The 11,448-nt window shown below is 35.5% G+C and overlaps 3 protein-coding genes across 3 annotated transcripts; 1 reads left to right on the top strand and 2 right to left on the bottom strand.

The window, feature by feature from the left end:
• Positions 1–195: 195 nt before the first annotated feature.
• Positions 196–1,321, bottom strand: LOC123313049 (E3 ubiquitin-protein ligase MARCHF3-like). Its single transcript, XM_044897742.1, has 2 exons — positions 1,111–1,321; positions 196–1,056 (listed from the first exon to the last, which is right to left on the bottom strand). The coding sequence occupies exons 1-2, from the start codon at positions 1,231–1,233 to the stop codon at positions 241–243; spliced, it is 939 nt and encodes a 312-aa protein (XP_044753677.1). The 5' UTR covers positions 1,234–1,321; the 3' UTR covers positions 196–240.
• Positions 1,322–1,618: 297 nt separating this feature from the next.
• On the bottom strand, positions 1,619–3,259 carry LOC123313048 (sin3 histone deacetylase corepressor complex component SDS3). The gene is made up of 4 exons (XM_044897741.1): positions 3,028–3,259; positions 2,363–2,920; positions 1,972–2,195; positions 1,619–1,892 (listed from the first exon to the last, which is right to left on the bottom strand). Exons 1-4 carry the CDS (start codon positions 3,119–3,121, stop codon positions 1,800–1,802), a joined length of 969 nt encoding a protein of 322 aa, XP_044753676.1. The 5' UTR covers positions 3,122–3,259; the 3' UTR covers positions 1,619–1,799.
• A 915-nt stretch (positions 3,260–4,174) lies between these two features.
• On the top strand, positions 4,175–11,258 carry LOC123313046 (SH3 domain-binding protein 5 homolog). Its single transcript, XM_044897739.1, has 4 exons — positions 4,175–4,599; positions 4,682–4,859; positions 4,918–5,036; positions 9,804–11,258. Exons 1-4 carry the CDS (start codon positions 4,483–4,485, stop codon positions 10,545–10,547), a joined length of 1,158 nt encoding a protein of 385 aa, XP_044753674.1. The 5' UTR covers positions 4,175–4,482; the 3' UTR covers positions 10,548–11,258.
• Positions 11,259–11,448: the final 190 nt, after the last annotated feature.

Genomic DNA, 11,448 nt, shown 5'->3' with positions numbered 1-11,448 from the left:
AAACTTAAGTGAAATACACTACAGTTCAAGTTCCTGTCCAATGTTGGCGATGCACTTTTGCTGTCGAGTTTATCAATGCAATGAGTTTAATGAGATTAAGTCCAACGAAACCAGAAAAGGTGAGTGAACTTTCTTATTCATGAACATTTAATTTACTTTTAAAATGAACCTAGATGCGTTTAATCAAAACAAACATAAATTCGAACATTTATTTACCTTTATGAACATCTCATCTTCAGTCTAGCTTGACTCCTCCTTTTCTTCCTCATTCTTCCCCCCATCCAATTCTTCGTTTTCCATGACAACCCTTGAGGTGCTGGTGAGAAACAAATTAAGATTTCTCGAGGAACTCTGCACGATATTGATTACTGTTTCACTCTCCCTCTCTTCAATGGTGGGCAATATACGTTTTTTGCCCAGGAAAAAACTGGATGTTGGCTTGTGCGGCTTAGGTATAGGCCTGATGGACGGAACCATCCTAGGTTTTGAGTTGACTGTTTCAACATCAATGAATTCCGTTGTATCTAAATCTCCGTCTGATGGTGCGATGGTGATTACCGAGCTTTCTCTTCTTGTCGTTCTTAATGGAGCGGCGATTCTAGAATTCGATGTAGGTGCGATGTATCTTACGATGCATTCCCTCTGCCACCAGTTGTACCAAACTGTCATGTGCAGTTTGATGATGGAAAAAACCCACATGTAATAACCCACCAGCATAATACCGATCATTACCAGTAGGGAAACAGAGGTCCATTTGGCTGCGGTCAAAGCTTGGAATTTTTTCTGGTTGTAGTAATCTGAAGAGAATAGGCAGACGTAAGTTATAACAACCGCCATTGGTGTTATGGCAGCGCAAGCTAGCATATCGCCTATGATCCCACGGCCCACCTCATTAGCTGTAGGCTGATATCTGAGCCATCTCCATAACGATTGACACGTAGTATATTTCGGGGTTCTTTCAGTGTGAAAAGCTTGGTGGCATAGCTCGCAATTTGTGGCATTAGCTTCAGCTAGCCACGTTTCCAGGCAGCTCCTATGGACATAAGCTACTGTGCCCTACAAGGTGCAAAGATTAACGGATACAATATCGTAAGACTTTGAATGATTAACCTTACAACGACACGGTGTTATTAGTTCTTCGTTGCTATCGGCATCATAACAAATTCTACATATTAAAGAAAACACTGACCCTTGTTCATTTATGGCATCTTGATTCTGAGAGGTGTCGCTCATCTCGCAGGGAAAATTGAACAATTTTTAGACACTCTGAAATCGTTTGACAAAAATTTGATGACATCGTGTTTTGAAGTCCATAATTATATTTCTGACAGAAATCCCTAGTCTGTTCTGTGTGCCTAAGATGTCTAAAAACATCTTATGTGTGCCATATACAACAATTCAGTATTTTCTCCAATTTTTGACGTAACCCATGGGTTTTCACTTTTCTTGAGAGAATTGAAGCGACTACTCAAATTTTAGAATTTGTAATTGATCTCTAGGCTGTTGAATGCAATCTTCGATAAACTTCTACATCTACATACAATAATTATCTTCAAGGGATTATTGTGTTTTTCTCAGTTGATAGTGCAATTTTCAATAACTCAACATTTTCTACTAGTGATTTATTGTATAAATAAAAATTTCGTTAATAAATAACATTGCCAATTCTTTCAGAACATATAACATCAAACCAGTTCATAATTCTTTTTTTGAAAGAAGAAATTATAATTTTAACAAACTGTCTGTATCAGTTCCTATCATATCTCTTATTGATAAAATTCGTAAATTTACAGTAAGTACTATGAGGCTCTCCTTTTCAATGATATTTTGCCTCTTGCTAAATTAGTTAGGTAAATTTTCACTTTGGAACCATCTGATTTCTTCACCCAGATCTATAAAGAAACGATTTTTTTCAATGTTTCAATAAAAAAAATTGAATACAAAACTATGAGTTAATGTATGTATACTCACAGCATCACTTCCGATAGCTGAAATATTCGCAGGAAATTTGGACATATCCTTACTTTCCACAAATACAGACTGTCCCCTGTGAAACCACCTCCTCTCATAAAGTAGTTTCCCTTCTTCTATTCTGGTTTCTTTGGTTTCCCCCATTGATATATCGTGGAAAGGCATAGATGAATGAACAGGAACTGATGGATTTTGCACAAGAGCAGCATCAGAAACACTATCACCTAATAAAAAAGTAAAATTCAATGGGACTACTTCAAAATCACACTGTTAAAAATATCATAAAACTTCCAATTCTGAATGAAACTTTTATGATCTTATCAGGGTTTAATTCTTGAATCTTTCGAAGATTAAAATTTTTTTTATTTAATTTAAAGTATCAGGCACTCACTCCTTTTTCTGGTTGGCGTTAAGAGCTTTCCCCTGGATATTATTCTCAAATCGTGCTCAATTTCTTTTTCATCTAATAAATGAGTGATTTGAGTGGTCTGTATTTTCCTCCTTTTTTCTGGCACAGGTACAGGATCGTTAGGTCTTCTTCGTAACTTTCTAGTCATGACTGGTTTCACTTCCATGGGATCTCCTGTGAGTTCCCAAGAGAATCGTTCAGTCTCAATGGTCCTTTTTTTATCTTCCAAATCTGATATGAGGTTTTCTTTGAGGTCAATTTTTTTTTCTTCGAACTCTTTGACTGCAGCTTTTTTTTCCTGAACATATTCCTTCTCGATACACTCTAGAAGGTAATCGCGATGCAGTTTGTTCATTTGCAATCTCTCTAGAAATTCTTCTTTCAGCAACTGAATTTTTTGATTTAATTCGAAATGTGTGCCATCCTTCAATTGCTGCAGTTTTTTTTTCAAGCCAGCTAGCTTATCTTGATACATTTGCTCCTTGATTTCCACAGGTCCTTCGTTATGACCAATATCAGTTTCACTAGCATCTTCAGTATCTAGAAAAATTAAATGACTGTTTTCAATATCGCAAGTAACTCAAAATTCATTAAATTTCTTTTATTTACTTGTGGAATGATGTTATTTATAATTCTAATAAGCCTACCTTCATCACTTTCTTCTGGCTTATTATTTTCCCGGTCTTCATCATCTTCATATTTATAATCGTCGAAGTCAAACTCTACTGGAGAATGATTCATTTTGAATATTAAAATAAATCTTACACTCTGTTAAGATGACTTACAATAAAGTTTATATTTGTGAATTCTAGTATCCTATCAAGTCACAAAATCTGTTTACATTCAGCAAGTAGACACAAAAAAACTATTTCTCATTTCTGGCAGTTGACAGTTCACAGCTGATTATGTATTGTTCAGAGATTATAGAGCTCTATAATTTTTGGTATTTTGTACGTGTAGCAAGAAGAATTCTATATCTTTTTAACAGGCTAGAGTACAGCAAATTGAAGCTAGAGGGCAACACTGTATTACAAATGGCGACCCATCACCTTTACCATAATTAAATTCAAATTCAATTATTAACTCATTGAAAAGAGTACAACTATAAGCTGTCTGAAATTATTACTTATGATAATGCAATAGACATTCAAATATTTAGTAAAAATTATCATGATTATCTCATGGCTATTCTTATTTGCAGATCGATTAATGAATTTCCAAGAACTGAAATGTATCTTGAAACGATTTCAAAGAATATAATATGAAAATGACAGGATTCTCATAACTTTCTGGAATTAAAATCGTTTAGTTACTGATAAACTTAATTTAGTTAATTAATATTTCGTTCTTTAACTTTAATATTTTTCGTTTGACCTAACTGTTCTTGTAGTAGACTGGTAAGATCAACCGGCGTTTTTTGAAACTGAGAGTTTAATTTCGTTTGAAGAGTGGAAAGGAATCATAGTACCAGTTGGAGCCGTGGTACCACTACAAGATCAGAGATATTTGACCCACCTGGACAGGTGGGATCAGAGACGTCCGGAAAGTGCACTACAGATGTACCAGGTGTGTACAAAAACTTTTCTCCTTTTGCGTTAATTGGTACATATTCTTATTCTGTCGCTCACATGCAGAGGTATTAGTGAATAAATAAATAAAGAAAGTTGTTTCTTATTGGCTTTTCGTAATACTCGATATTTTTCATTCAAATCTCGTACTCCTACAAGAAAGAAATCATACTTGGCAATGTCGCAATAAATTTGACAAACACGGAATGAGGATTCTCTCCACTCAAACTTTTGCTCGGCACGGCACGCGGCAGTCGGTGTCAAATTATTTATTGATGCGTCGAAATGGTGCTGAATACAAAAGAGGCCCCTTATTTGTTTGTTTAGATTAGTGACACCCTTAATTAAGGATGAATTAGTTTCCAAATTTGTGAAAGCAATAGGTTAGGTTTCGGTGATCGAACTTCTGTGATTATTTACAGTGATTCACAGTGGTACAAATCAAAAATAAACACAACGTCATCTCGATCTCCCAAGCATTGGTTCAGTGTATAATTGGAATGCTATCAAATATTCACCCTTGTACTCGTAAAGATGGAAGACAGGGAAAACTCAGATTGTGAAGATTCCTTGGACCCCAGGATTCAAGTTGCTTTGGAAAAATTGAACACAAGTACTGATGAGATCAATAAATTGGAAATTGAATATGATGTGAGTATTCAATACAGTTTACTCATTTGCAAACCCAGCTTTTTGTTTGATCATTGGAACTTTGAATTTTGGTTTGTTATAGGAGGCTAACACAACATTTCGCATGCTGCTCAATGAATCTACTAGAAGATTGAAATTGCTGTTGAAGAAACTTGGAAATTGTATAGAACGAGCTAGACCTTATTATGATGCTGCAGAAGTTGCGAAGAAAGCCCAAGTTGAATGTCAGAAAGCAGCAGTAGCTTTTAGAAAAGCTAATGGTACATTGCTAATGACCATAGTGTGAATGCTTTGAATTTTGTCCTTTTTTCCTTGTAGAAATACATGCAGCTGCAAAGGAAACTGTAGCCTTAGCTGAACAACGTTTTATGAGCAATCAACACGAATGGCAGTTCGATAATGCTTGGCAGGAGATGCTTAACCATGCTACTATGAAGGTGAGTGAAGAATTTATTATCTGTATTACGGAAAAATTGGAGGAATCCTACGAAATGAGTTTATCTATGTGAATAATAAATCAAACATAAACTTGAGTCACTGATAATTGCAGGGAATAATATGTATTAAAGGTAATTCGTTAGGTTGAAGCTATTATATTGTGTTGATCACATAATTAATCTTGATCTATTCATTCTCTGCTAAGAAGGAAATCTGAGATGGTTCTTTTATTCGCAAAGATCATTCTTCTCAATTATATATAGTAAACAATATTACTTCTTCAAGGTTGTTGATATTTTTGTCTATTGGAATACTGCTCTTTGTGTTTTGTTCCAAGAAATTAGTCAGTTGTATATTCAGAATAGATACCAACTCGAATACCAAACAGAAAATACTCACAGCTATTTACATTGACATTCAAATTTTTGGGAAAACACTAGAATTCAGTTTTTAACATGAAATTAAACATTTATTAGACATTCCTTAAAATGTAGGTGAATTTGCTTTAATATGTCTGTAAATTTTTTTACAGTTGACTTGTTTGATGTATATAATGACCCTTTAAACATGAGTACTATTTGTTAAGAACTTATCTCATATGCCGTGCTATATTTCAGTTTATTATTAGATAATTAGAAACATTCAACCCAAACATATAAAGAAGAACTTTATATTGCCCCTCAAAATTTTCTTTTTCCTTTTGAGGCCTGCAGATTTTGAAAAAAATGAGTTACATACAGGCTTTCTATCAGAGAAAAAAATACTTAGAAATTGGGGAATGAAACATTGAAAACATGTAAGAAAATGTTGTAATTTAATTGGAAAAATTTCTATTTTTCAAGTTTGATTCGGATATTTGGAAAACCACGAATCTTTCTGTAAATTTTACAGCGTTTTTTGTTACATAAATTACGAATAAGGATGATCTTGTAACCCAGTAAGTCCTATTTGTTATTCATTTAGCGTTTTTCGCCTCAATATGGCATCCAAATACATACATACCACATACATATTCATTCATTATCATTGAATTTCATATGCAAAATTCAATCCTTTCTCAAAAGTAAAACAGAACTAAATTACATAAACGTAATAAGGGATATTTATATCCCGTCTGCATACCAATAAAAATTAAATTGGTGAAGTGGTTTCTCAATAAGATCATCTACAGGCTGGGAATGAATAAATACGATTATGATGGGATTATGAACCCACACAGGTCACCGTTATATGAGGACTCCTCGAGATATACTGGACGATCGTGATCCATTGGCGTTCCTTGTTTGTCGAATATTCCGGTTTTTATCGACAAAGCTGAATTCGTATGATGGCTATGTCTTGAATTTTCATTTGTCTTTGAATTTATAGAAGTCTGAAGAAATGCAAAAAGGGTGGTACCAATTTTCCTCCCAATTTCGAATATCGTTCTTTTCCGGTCACCACCGAAAGTTCAATCAACAGGCACCGTTTTAATAGTTTTACCGAGTTTTTTGAACCGCGACGTTAAGAAAGCGTATTTGTGACGTAGTCCCCGTTACGCCTTTATCTGTCTGTCCATTTTTCTCGAGTCATTTGATACCAAATTTTTTGAAGTGGTGATTAAAGGTCAGATACATCGTGGAAACTTAACGGTTTTTATCGATAAAACAATGTAATTACGAACGTTTATTTCTGATTAGTTGATGATATTTTGCCGATGATTTTGACCTTCAATTTGTTCAACAGGAAGCTTGACATGAGGGAAGGTATCATGAAATCCGTTTTCAGAGGGTGTTCAGAATCTTTTTCTGTCCCTGTGTCTGCTTGTGTGTAATCTATTGTGAACATGCTACAAGTCGCAATTTTGAAGCCATATAACTAAATTTCACCAGGATTATAATCGAAAGAAGAAATGCCCTTTTCGCAAAGAAAAAAATCGAAAACTACATCCATTTAGTAGATTTCTTTATCTCAGGAGATGATCAAATAAGCAGTTTTCTTTAATTTGGAATGCAACTGGTATCGACATTCTTATTTCTCAAAATACTAGTTTCATGTGATATAATCTTTATGGGAAACACTTGCATTCATTTCTTCGACCGCTGGTGCATTTTTAAACTATGAATATTTTCGAAACGCTGAGGAATTAACGTAAATTAAGTATGCTTCGTAGTCTTATAAATCCAAACACTTTGTTCGAAAGCTACGTATAAAGAAAAACAAGCACAATAGTTTATCAACATTGCGCTTACGTTCAACCGACTCTTACAATGCAAATATTGCCCGAATTGCGTAATATAACGAACGCATCATTCCCAAATTGTCCCCGTGCACGAATTCAATCGCCATTGTTGTTGAGTTTCGCTTTCTTTCTTCGATTGTACAAAAGTTGCGCAAGGTGGTACTGTTTGAGAATACTGTGTGGGATTATTTATTTATTTTTTTTTGCGCAATATGAGCTTGTTTTGTTTGTATTGTCGTTGTTTATGTGAGACCACGGCACTCCTTTGCCGATTTCTGCTGTGCTATTAGTTCTTTTATTAAACAGGCCTAATCTGATCTGATTAACGACACGAAGGAGACCTACCAAGAGCTCCTGATTTATTCAGAGTAGTTCATGGATTGATACGCTGTTATAAGTCTAAATTTCTTCTATATAGTTGGAAATCATGTCAAATAGTAATATCCATTTCGACAGGTTTTCAGTAATTGGAAATATCTACCCGACAATGCACATTAATTTGGCAACAGCTTCATGACAAATTTCATTTGAGTGCGAATATTTTTGAGATTTTAGAAATACGTTTGGTGCAATTTGTAACGTTTTTGCACGCTTGTTGCTAGTAATTGTGATTGATTGATAATGGCCAATCAATGGTTTTTTGCAACTAACTCTCGCTGACATGATCTACATTGAGTATTCGATAATGTGGTGGCCTACCAGACAAGGAATCGTTATACTTATCCAGTAGCTTTCTCCGTATTATATTCAATTAATAAAGACTAAGTTGAAACAAACGAAACGTTGATTTTACATAGTATCCTTGGAATGGATGGGTTTATATATAAGAAAAATCCGTGAAATTCCTCACCCTTGACCTTTGAAAGGAAGGTTTATTGAATGTATTGTTGAGAAGATTGAATAGCCGATTACGTCATTATATTCAAGTTATGGAAATATGATTATTGATGGGAGAACGAAATTGTATTTTTGGATTCCCAACATACGTGCCACGAAGAACAAAGAAACAAATTGATTGAGATGTTGTAGGATACCTGTAGTAGGTACTAGCATTGAGTATCAACATCGATACTCAATGTTACTAGTCAACTCTCATAAATTGTTTTTTTCTCAATAATCTTGAGATTAAACGATGTTACCATTGCACATGGTCCTTTTTTTTTTTAATTGAGTCGAATGCTTTCAAACTTCTAATACAGTTGAGTATACTTGTTAGAAAGTGATCGCAACATATTAGTATACCTTGATAGCCCTGAAGATTCCCAGCAAGTCCATCTCGTTCTAAATTTGTCTAGTTGAAAGGTAATCACTTGAAACTATTCGTTGAAATCGTTAAAATTCGATCGTGAGCCATACGATCGTTTTTGGAGAATGTGGGTCGTAAAATACGATACGATAAACAATTCCGATTTATTTATTTGAATGATTCATTTTCGCTTGTGCCGTAGAAATAACGTTTTCGCGTTAGGCGAAACAACAAACATTCCATTGTCCGTGGATTATTGAAATGTTCGAAAAATAATTGCTCCCATTAATATCGTGACTCATATTATTAACCTACAACCGTTTTGCAGAAGCGAATCGATACCATTTTGAGGCTAATCTGGGCCGTAGGAATAACGTTTTATCGTCGGTAACAATTTCGGGTCAAGGGAAAATTGATAATTAACGAGGTAACATTTGTGAGGCGTCTTCAAAATAATCGGATCAATGTATTCTTCCTTGCTGGGTGTTCTACATCAACCCCAACATGTGAGAAACGCGAATCACGTGGAACATAAAAAGTCAATATGTACCTACGTCAGCAGCTTGCGTGTACATCTAAGCATTTTTAGCAAAGTGATTACGAAAGAGAAGACTGAAACATCGATTTTATCATACGACCTGATCAGTAATCTGACCTCCAGACAACATTTTCAAGTTCGTTGGGGAGGTGGGGGTTTGAACTGGATACATACACAGGGTGTACGTCTCTTGATACTCTTTCATCTTTCTACTAAATTTTATCTGCCATCCAACGTCCAGTTTTATAATCAAATTTAAAGTTCCCTCAAGCTTAAAACTTCCTTTAGTTTAATTTTTAGTAGGGTTAAAGATGGGGTGAGACCTCTCAAGAGGAATTCGACTATCTTATGAGGAGTGTCAGCGTGTTTCTGAGTACATAAGACATGGAAGAGGTCCATTTTTCCCTACGGTTCGATTATTTTTTTAAATTTAATGAACCATAAGACACATTTTTGGCACGAGGGCCGTTGACTATAGTGACTATATACCCCCAACAGTGGCGACATAGGCTGTCTCATTTTCTATTGGTTGATACGCCATGTTTTATCGGACGTCAAAATGACTGGTATTTGCATTGAATTTCTAACCTATATTATTATTTATATGATTATTTGTCTACGTCCTGGACAAAACATGGCGGATTTTTGACAGTTTTATGACCCGTTGTCGCCACTGGGGGTATATAGTCACTGTACCTTTGACTATATAGTTACGCCTCTGTCTATTAGTGTGTTATTACTACTTTTCTCTTTTGTTAAAGGTCATGGAGGCGGAAAACGACAAAGCAGAAAGCGGCAGGGAACACCAGAGGCGAGCGACAATCTTCAAAGCCGCAGAAGAACGACTGAAATTCCTGGAAGACAAACTCCAACGCCACATCATAAAGGCGCGTCCATACTTCGACGAAAAAGCTCTCTGTCAGGAACAGCTGAATACTCAGAAGGAGAGGATAGACGCGATAAAGAAGGACATAGCCAAAGTGAAGAACTCCTATTCTCAAACGCTGAAAGAACTCGAACAAATATCGAACGAAATCCACATCAAACGGAACAACCTGAAGAGCGAGCATGACATATTGAAACGACCTAGAGAACCGGGCGTCGGGGCCGAGCTGACAGAAGAAGAAGACGATAAGTCTGTGGTGTCCACGGTGTCGAAATGCTCTTTAGATTTCAATTTGGAACTGGACAAGTGCGAGTTGAGGAGTTCGAGTTCCATGAGCGGCGTCTCCGACGAGGTGGAGGACATGGAGAGTTTTGACAACAACCTGGACGATCTAAAGCATAAGGTGAAACAGTTGTCTGTCAGGCCGGCGAACGGTTGCGAGGGAAAGTGTACAGATGGCGTTTGGGAATCTGAGCTCCGTACAGCTGTCGATAAGTTAGATCACATGATGTTGATGCAAGAGTGTGCCAGAGAACTGGATAATTATAAGTCGGAAATAAAGATGGCGGAAGGTGGTAGGAGCGGCTCAACGGACAGGGAGCATGTTCGGAATCAATAGGTTATAAAAATTTGTCGTTAAAATTATTCAGATTTTAAGGGAATCGTTGTTCTGCGGTCGAAATGCCGACTGCCTGGTTATCACGGAGAGCTGGCTCTCCCCAATTCGGTTCGGTGCTGTAAAATAATTTTTTCTCGAAACAAATTTTTTAGCGCCAGATCTGAACAAAAGCTGAGAAATAAGCACTAAGAGATCAACATTTTCGATGATATTTGCGGCTACAAAATTTCATCTAAAAAACAATAGTTCAAGTAACCTTCCAAGATTAGTGGATCGTAACTTGTAACGTTTTTCATCGCAGGTAATTTTAGGAACATTTGTTGTTCCCCAGATATTTGAAATCCTCATTTCAATCACTTAAAAATTTTCAGTTGTGAAATCCAGATTTGAATCTTGCGAAGTGAATTCAAGTTCTAAGATTTAAGTACAGGCTCAGTTTCACTAGACTACTAGACTCTAATACTTATGCTAAGTCGCAATCCCACCATTGAAAGTTGATTTTATTGTAATATAACACCATTTTTATAGGGTACGTTTTTTGACAATTTTTAGAGAAAATTATTATCAGTTTTTAATGTTGGAGAATATGAAGTATTATTTTTTAACTACGACATGTGATGTACAAATTTTAGTTTTTAGTTTGTGTGATCTACACTCATCTTGAGTAATTTGATTTTATTTTTATTTATTAAAATGATTTATTTCATGGAACTGTTAATATTTCCTTTCTGATATCACTTTTTTCAATCTATAAACTTTTACAAACTTCTTCTATATAGATAGGAAATATGTTTTTCTCAATAGAAGTTTCATGTTCACAATCAACAACATTCCTCTTATTTCTCTCCCAGTACTTCAAAAATCTTATAATGGTTATCCTTTGATTCACAACTGTGAAAAT

This window comes from Coccinella septempunctata, chromosome 5 (assembly GCF_907165205.1).
Source record: "Coccinella septempunctata chromosome 5, icCocSept1.1, whole genome shotgun sequence".
Lineage (NCBI taxonomy): Eukaryota > Metazoa > Arthropoda > Insecta > Coleoptera > Coccinellidae > Coccinella > Coccinella septempunctata.
Note: the sequence above shows the minus strand (reverse complement) of the source record. Positions and strands in the feature narration are given on the sequence as shown.

What these genes read in the sequence shown, in the direction of transcription:
- LOC123313048 (XM_044897741.1), bottom strand. Translation starts at nt 3,121, where the DNA reads ATGAATCATTCTCCAGTAGAGTTTGACTTCGACGATTATAAATATGAA. An exon ending in GCCAGAAGAAAGTGATGAAG is followed by an intron (nt 2,921 to 3,027) that starts GTAGGCTTATTA and finishes TAATTTTTCTAG; the next exon opens with ATACTGAAGATGCTAGTGAA. An exon ending in AACGCCAACCAGAAAAAGGA is followed by an intron (nt 2,196 to 2,362) that starts GTGAGTGCCTGA and finishes CTTTTTTATTAG; the next exon opens with GTGATAGTGTTTCTGATGCT.
- LOC123313049 (XM_044897742.1), bottom strand. Translation starts at nt 1,233, where the DNA reads ATGAGCGACACCTCTCAGAATCAAGATGCCATAAATGAACAAGGGTCA. An exon ending in TAACACCGTGTCGTTGTAAG is followed by an intron (nt 1,057 to 1,110) that starts GTTAATCATTCA and finishes TGCACCTTGTAG; the next exon opens with GGCACAGTAGCTTATGTCCA.
- LOC123313046 (XM_044897739.1), top strand. Translation starts at nt 4,483, where the DNA reads ATGGAAGACAGGGAAAACTCAGATTGTGAAGATTCCTTGGACCCCAGG. An exon ending in AATTGGAAATTGAATATGAT is followed by an intron (nt 4,600 to 4,681) that starts GTGAGTATTCAA and finishes GGTTTGTTATAG; the next exon opens with GAGGCTAACACAACATTTCG. An exon ending in TTAACCATGCTACTATGAAG is followed by an intron (nt 5,037 to 9,803) that starts GTGAGTGAAGAA and finishes CTTTTGTTAAAG; the next exon opens with GTCATGGAGGCGGAAAACGA.